This window comes from Austrofundulus limnaeus, unplaced genomic scaffold (genome assembly GCF_001266775.1).
Source record: "Austrofundulus limnaeus strain Quisiro unplaced genomic scaffold, Austrofundulus_limnaeus-1.0 Scaffold364, whole genome shotgun sequence".
In the NCBI taxonomy this organism is placed as follows: domain Eukaryota; kingdom Metazoa; phylum Chordata; class Actinopteri; order Cyprinodontiformes; family Rivulidae; genus Austrofundulus; species Austrofundulus limnaeus.
The window spans coordinates 238,314-246,187 of record NW_013952766.1 but is presented as its reverse complement, the minus strand read 5'-3'; the positions used below and the strand labels follow the sequence as shown (position 1 = coordinate 246,187).

Sequence of the window (7,874 nt, the reverse complement as noted above, 5' to 3'; positions counted from 1 at the left end):
ATTATCCACGGTTTACCATGGTTTGCCTTCGTTGGCCACGGTTTACCACCATTATCCACGGTTTACCATGGTTTGCCTTCGTTGGCCATGGTTTGCCTTCGTTGGCCACGGTTTGCCTTCGTTGGCCACGGTTTACCATCATTGGCCACGGTTTACCATCGTTGGCCACGGTTTACCATCGTTGGCCACGGTTTACCATCGTTGGCCACGGTTTACCATCGTTGGCCACAGTTTACCACCATTATCCATGGTTTGCCATCGTTGGCCACGGTTTGCCATCATTGGCCACGGTTTACCATGCTGAGCTGCTGCTACCTCTCTCTTCCAGTAAGTAATGCATTCACACATTGATTGACAGGTTATCATTTGTACACTATTATCTCAGAAGCTGTTTCAGGCAGAAAAATGTTTTAAATCAAATAATAGTAATAAAACAAATGTACTTTGAATCTAACTTGTGTTAGAGAATTATCTGTTTTGAACTTGTGGAATGACTTTTTCTCTTTTTTTTTAAATCTGAGATCAGTGTTAAAGTTTTTTTATAATTAATGTGCCTTTATTTTAAAAGATGGCCATTTCTGAGATTGTTTTGTTTGATATACTTTAAGAAATGTTTGTTTGCTGAGAGTTTATTTCAAATAATATAATTTATAGTCATTTGGTTTTTGTTTTGTTAATTTTTGACTAGTCTTATCTCCTGGTATGTTATCTGTTATCGGTTAACGGTTATCAGCCGTTAGGAGAAAGTTATTGTATCGGTTCTTAAAATGAGTTATCGTGCATCCCTAGTTTCAATACCTCAGAGGTTAAAACAGCTGAAGTTCTGCTGTAGTAGCTGTAAAACTGTAACTGTAAAACTTTAGTTAAATCTATCCAAAGATGACAGAATGATGTTAGACAGAAACCGGGTCGCTTCTATCCAGAACCTGTTTCTGTTGTCAGGAGGAGAACCATGAGTCCTTCCAGATCATCGAGGTCCAGGTTCTGTCCAACTGGGGCCACCCGGACTACACCTGCATGTACCGCTTCAGAGTTCACGGGACACCTGATGACGTCTAAGGACCACAGGAAGTCGGCAGAACCGGGTCAGTGAGAACCTGCTGACTGGGCTTTTATGGACCGCTGAGTTTCCTGTGGAAACGGACCCTGACGGTTCTGAGGTGGGAAGAATCTGTTCATAGTTTTAAACATTCGTTCGGAGTTCTGGTTTATCATTTATCAGGTCTGTGAGCGGGTCAGAACCAGGGGAAGCAGACTGTCCACCTGCCACAGGAAGGCGGCTCTGAGAACCTGTCCTTTCACAATAAAACAACCTCTTTGTTTTGAAAGCTTTAAAATGTGCTGCTTCAGCAAAACATTAAATCTGTAAAATGATCCGATTGGACCGAACGGTTCTGTTTCAAAAGCGGCTCCTGTTCTCAGCTGGTGTCAAATGTTTAACTTTAACTTATTTTTATAAAAATCTGAAGAAATGTTTGTTTTTCTGTGACTTGAAGCTGAATGTTTCATAATAAAGATGTGACTTTTTAAAACCCCTTGGTTTGTTTTGAAATGTTCTGATGTGGATTGAAACATGTAGAACCGGACTTTCAGATCCAGGCCCGCTCGGAGCAGACAGGAAGGAGACCCAGGTCCTGTACTGCTTTGTCAGTATAGAGCAATGGTTCCCAAACTTTTTATCTTCTGACCCACAAAATATCCATGGCAAAAACTTGTGACCCCAAATATTACTGGTCTGAGTACACAAAATTTGTTAATAACCCTAAAAACAAAGGCTACACAAATATAAATACTTATTTATACTTATTTTGTGTTTTTATAATAATTATAGGGAAATATTACACCACCAAGTATTTTAATACCCTTTAAATTGATTTCTGAAGTGCAGTGGTTCCCAAACGTTTCAGCTTTTGACCCACAAAATAGCAGTAGCAGAGACTTGTGCCCACACCTATTTTTGGATGATAAACATTTGTATCAGGTCAACTTTTATTATTTATTATTCTACGTTTATACATTTTAGGCAACTAAGGCAAAAATGTAATTAATTTAGAAAATATTGTCAGGACCCCACTTTGGGTCCCGACCCCAACTTTGGGAACCACTGGTATAGAAGGTCTGAGGTGGTGGGACATCATTTACTGGATTTATCAGCTGTAAAATGAAAAAAAAATCACAGCCTTTATTTTATTTATCTAAACTGAACTGTAGAGTGACGCTGCTGTGAAAATAGTTAACAAGAAACAGAAATAAATCCAAAAAATGAAGCCACTTCATAGGTTATGTTTGACCTTTTGACTTCCTGCAAAATAAAGTGCAACAGAACCAAATGTGTCAAAATGTAAAAATAATGAAACTAAATATGTTTTGAGAAGTCTTTCAGGAACAGGGTTTATTAATGAAATAAAAAATATATTTTTTAATAAAGTGAAAAGATTTATTTGTCACAGCAAGTTTTGTTTTTAATGATCTGGTACCAAAAGAATCACGATGGTTGCTTTTTTAAAACCAGCACAGAAACAAATGCTATAATTAGTTTATTTTTATTACTTGTTCTACAAAACTAAGCTGTCAGGGTTCACTTCAGCAGTGATGAAAATAAATATAAAGACTCCAGTTTTTACAGAACACTCCAGATAATTCACACTTTCATCAAACTTTTATCGAACATTTAGTTCGATTTCATCGAACATTTAGTTCGATTTCATCGAACATTTAGAATTTAAACAGAAAATTCCACTTTCTGTATTTTCAAATTAAATGTCTACAGTTGCTGTTTTTGGACCCTCGTCTAAAGTTTAACTCATTACATTTATTTTACAGATTTATCTTTATGTTCAAATATGATGGCGTCAATTTTTATGCACTTTGTTGAAAAGAGAAAAAACAAGATTTAAAAAATAAAACAGCTGCAGTCAGAAGTTTTTATCAGAGCCTGTGAATTCAGAAAATTAAAGATGATCCACAATAAATTGAAACTTTTCTCAAATCTTTCAGTTGTATAATAATTAATAAAATGGTTCAAAGGATTTACCAAAGCTCCAAATTAATCTGACATTCTGTGATGAGAGAGGAAACCTCTGACTGCAGGTTCTTTAAACTCTTTTTCACGTCCATTATTCTGTTTGAACAAAACAGTTTCAACCTAAAACATCTCCACTGTGAATCTTCATGTGCTGCAACAGATGACTGGTTCGCCCATAACTTTTCCCGCACGTTTTGCATTAATGAGGTCTCTTTGTGCGGGTGTTGTGCGTGTGCCTTGAAAGAGCAGCCTTTTCTGTGAACGTTTTCCCACAGGTCTTACAAAAGAAGGGTTTGTCTTTCGAGTGATTTTTCATGTGCTTTGATAAATGATAGCTCCTGCCGAAAGATCTCCCACAGGTTGTACAGGTGTAGGGTTTCTCTCCGGTGTGGCTTCTTGTGTGTCGACATAAATATCTCTTGCAGCTGAAACTCTTCCCGCACGTTTGGCAAAGAAACAGCTTCTCCTCTGCATGAGTACTCATGTGCTGACTTAAATGACTGAGGCTGTTGAATCTTCTCCCGCAGGTCTTGCATGCATGTGGCTTCTCACCTGTGTGGACCATCTTGTGCTTTTTGAATGCTGGGTGATCAGAAAATCTCTTCCCACAGGTTTCGCAAAAGTAGGGCTTCTCGCCAGTGTGCGTTCTGGTGTGGATCTGGAAGCCGTTGTAAAATTTGAAACCTTTCCCGCACGTTTTGCAGGTAAATGGTGCCTCGTTAGTGTGAGTTCTCATGTGGATCTGCAAATTATATTTATTTCTAAAGGTTTTCTGACACGTACTGCAGGTATGTGGTCTCTCATCTGTGTGGATTTGGTAATGTCGCTTCAATAATGAGGCTTTATCAAAGGTTTTTCTGCAAACGTCACATTTTAGTGACGTTTTGCTGGTTTTTGAGCTTCCTTCCTGATATCTGCTCTCAGCTTCAGTACAGCTGTCAGAAAGGAGCTCATCGCTCTTTGATTCTGGTTTACTCGCAGAACTTTTCTTGTCAGTTTGGGTCACTTTAAAGGCACAAGTCTCCTGCTTTATCTGTTTTTCTTCCTGACTGATGTAGAGTTCCTCGTGTTCCTCTTTAACCTGTGAAGGTTCCCATTTTTCATGGCCTTTAATCTGGGGTAATTCTAGTTCTTCTATTTCGAGTTTAATCCGTGGAAGTTCTGGATCCTGGTGTTCGTGTGGTAATTCTAATTCTTCTAGTTCCTCTTTAATCTGTGGAGGTTCTGCTTCCTTGTTTTCCACTTTAATCCGGGGTAACTCTAGTTCCTTTTTAATCTGTGGAGGTTCGGGTTCCTCATCTTCCACTTTAATCCGGGGTAATTCTAGTTCCTCTTTAATCGGTGGAGGTTCTGGTTCCTCTTGGTTCATCCTGGAGTTCTCCTGGTCATAGATCCTTACAGGAAAACTAAAAAAAAAGATAAAAATGAAACGTTTTACAGATTTGAGTAAAATTTAAAGTCTACAAATAGGACACATTGTGAAGCACAAATGTGAGGAAGTCTCGAATTTCAACAGTTAGTGGATATTTGTGAAATTAGTCACTGATATTAACTACGTCCCACCAGGACCACCACCCAGGAGGTGCCTGACAGACCACTTCTGTGTTGACAGAGTACTGTAAATACTGAAAATCTAAAGTTAAACTTATTACCTTTTAATACTTTTTAATACCAACACAACTTCAAGCTGCAACTGTAGCTTTACCCCTAACCCAAGACAAACAAGTGATTTCATTATGTGTAGGAAGAGTGTGCACCCTTTGAATCAGGGTGTCACACACTAACACGTCCGGGTGGAACATAAAGTCAAAACAAATAGATTCATCCGGTACATGCTCAAACCCTAGCTCCTCAGGGAGAACTCCTTTTCTCATAATGTGAGATCACGAGTCTTATTTTTATTTTCTTTGGTGAATATATCTTCGTAGGGTTGAGTGAGTTTTTAATCTTCACGTTCCGCCGCCTTCAATGAATGAATTTAATGAATTTAGATCAGATTCATTCTCCTTGTTTATATCAGTGCTTCTGTTAGTTACCAGTTGTTACAAACACAGCAGAACAGAAACATCTGCAACAACAAAAGGTTCCTGTTTGTCTTTCATTGAAGTTTCCTACCTGTCCTGTTCTCCGGAGGTTCGGTTCGGTTCGTTTTTCCCCAAACATTCAGAACATTTTCTTCAGCAGCGGTCGGTCTCCAGCTCAGAGAAGAACAACTTATCTGAAAATACTCGATGTTTCAGCTCATAGAAGCAAACACGACCGGTCTGTGTCTCAATTATGTGACACGGGCTAACTAAGCTAACTGCTAGCTTCGGAGGTCACGTGACTGGGTGGATTTCTTCTTCGGCGGTGGAAAACTGCTGCTGTTTTCGACCGCCACCTTCAGTTTGATGTGGTTTTTATGGTTTTACAACCAGATTTGCAAACAAGCTGAGATGATGAAGCTTCATTTAAGTTGAACTTTTCTGTTACACTGATATTTACAGAATACATTGAACGCACCACAGCGCTACAGTATGTAAAACAAGTAGAGCGCACTGCAGCAGCGGTCTAAATGCTAAAATGTGACTTAATAATAATTATGTGACAATAAAATGACATTAGAATATAAACTATAACTGTTTATATGCTTTATGATGAATGCGTTTGTTTTTTCTTTTTATTGTTTTTAAATTAGATTTTTTTGTCTAAGATATTAATAAATGTTTATTAAATGTTTATAGAATAAACATGTAAAAATACCAGAGAGTTGTGTGTTACAGTACCAACATATATTTGAAAACATTTCTTATTTCATAAGCACATTTGATCTTATTTACCTTTATTTACATACCTGTGAAAGATGACATGTCAGGTTCTGAGACTATTTTAAAGATGAAGCTGAGGTTAAGTCTTTTATAAATTATTCCTTTTCACAGATAATCTGATAAATAAATCAAATAAATATATTTACTCTAATTTTTTTAATGCAAAGAAAAATAATAAATTTAATAAGTGTATGAAACACTGATGTCTGATCAAACAATTTAAAAATTAGCCATCTAAAAATAAATTAAAAATACTAGATTATACTCTGAATCTGTTCAAATTAATAATAAAAATCTGCAGTTTGACAGTTGCACTTGGGAAGACTTCTTGAAATAAAGAAAACTTTTCAGGTTAACAAGATTAATAATCCAGCATATTCTGATTTTAGTATATTGATCTCAAAACAAAATCCTAAATACATTTTTAGCTGATACAAGATTATAAAACTTGATTAGATGATCAGTTTTTACAGTAAAGCGACTCTACTGCTCAGAAGGTTAAATAAGCTTCACTTTAAACCGGGTCAATTCAAGGTTTAATTAACTCGTGTTTACACCAAAATCCCAGCTTAATCCCTTGTCCTATTGGTGCAACAGGCTCCTGGAATCAGAACTTGAGACCCTGGACCTGCTCGAGGCTCAGCATGGTGACCTTTGGTACCTGCAGATTGTATGGGACAGGTGATAAGAGTCGACCCGTTCAGGTTCTGAGCTACAGAGCTCTGTTTGTGTCATCAGAGACGTCCTCAGCTCAGATCTGCAGCAGCTGAAGGTGAGTCTGAGCAGGTTCTGCCTGTGGTTCTCTGGTGACCTGGCATCAGGATCAGATGTAACGTTCTAATGGAAAGGTTGTGGTTCTCCAGCAGGATTTAATGAACACAGGAAGTGAACCAGGTAGGCTGCAAAGTCTAATCAAGTCTAACGATCTTATCCAGACTAAAACTGTTTTTTTTAATCTTGTAAAAATAAATTTAGGCTGGATATAAAATTGATAACTTTTGCAGTGTTCAGATCAGACTTTTGCAGCTTTTATGGAACCGTTTTATTTTCTCTAAAAATAAATAAAAATTTAAATGAAACCATAAAATCTGCTTCAAATGAACAAAGAACCGGAACATTTTCATGTTTAAACAGCTTCACAGAAAAATAACTACCTTCATGTTTCTCTGTGATACTTTATTAAATCCACTGAGTCCAATGGGTTTAAAGACAAAAACACCAAGCAGCTGCTGGTTCCACAGTCCAGGAGCTACAACTAAAGAGCACCTTTGTAGACCCTCAGAGGGTCTGAAGGGCCACCTGTGGCTCCCAGACCTCAAGTTGAGAAGCCAAATTTTATCTGGCTCAGATTTGATCTGGCTGTGTGTGTTCACCTTTGCTCAGTGTTTTTCTGATTAAAGCTTTGTTATCGTCTCAATCTGCTTCCTCAGCTGGACAACAGTCTCAAACTCTACGTCTGAAGGATTATTTAAGACCTTTTATTAGTTTTTAATTTTTATAATTTTGATCAAGTAAAAAAACAAATCATTTCATTCTAAACATTTAAATTAAACTGATTACATTTAGTTAATTAATCAACACAACTGATTTTCATTTACATTAAATTATTTTATTTAAGTTCATGTTCAGAAATAAAGTTCAGATAAAACGGATTTTATCTCAAATTGAATTAAAGTTTGTATTTTGTGAAAACAATCAGGAAGCTGTTTCAGAAATGATCATTTTAAAATCTCGAAGATTTTCTCAGATTTAAGATAAAAAATGAAATGAAATATTTGAGCAGCGGGAGTGAGGATAAACGAATGAATGGATGAATGTTTTCTCTGCAGCATGGCTCTCCGGATGTGTTGTAATGTTAAAGCTGTGCTCGCCACCCTCCTCTTCATCATGACAATCCTTTTTATCACGATGGTCGTACTGATGTTCACCAGGAAAACACACACAGGTACCCCCCCCCCCACACACACATCCTTTTTCTTGCATCAAACTGAGGACTTTCTATTGACTTCCATTCATTTTTGTTATAGCATTCATGCCTGACC

General features: G+C 37.3%; 2 protein-coding genes and 1 pseudogene across 3 annotated transcripts in view; 2 read left to right on the top strand and 1 right to left on the bottom strand.

Annotated features, from left to right (window-relative positions):
* The window catches only part of LOC106528223 (SUN domain-containing protein 1), a gene marked incomplete in the record, with an annotated part of 13,766 nt that extends 12,231 nt beyond the window's left edge, over positions 1-1,535 (top strand). For both annotated transcript variants that reach the window (XM_014023339.1, XM_014023338.1), the window contains 1 exon segment: positions 943-1,535. In XM_014023339.1, coding sequence (XP_013878793.1) covers positions 943-1,059 — 117 coding nt within the window.
* An 837-nt stretch (positions 1,536-2,372) lies between these two features.
* Positions 2,373-5,611, bottom strand: LOC106528222 (oocyte zinc finger protein XlCOF6.1). The gene is made up of 2 exons (XM_014023336.1): positions 5,141-5,611; positions 2,373-4,431 (listed from the first exon to the last, which is right to left on the bottom strand). Exon 2 carries the CDS (start codon positions 4,392-4,394, stop codon positions 3,225-3,227), a length of 1,170 nt encoding a protein of 389 aa, XP_013878790.1. The 5' UTR covers positions 4,395-4,431; positions 5,141-5,611; the 3' UTR covers positions 2,373-3,224.
* Positions 5,612-6,437: 826 nt separating this feature from the next.
* On the top strand, positions 6,438-7,777 carry LOC106528221 (neutral ceramidase pseudogene; annotated as a pseudogene).
* The last annotated feature ends 97 nt before the right edge of the window (positions 7,778-7,874 follow it).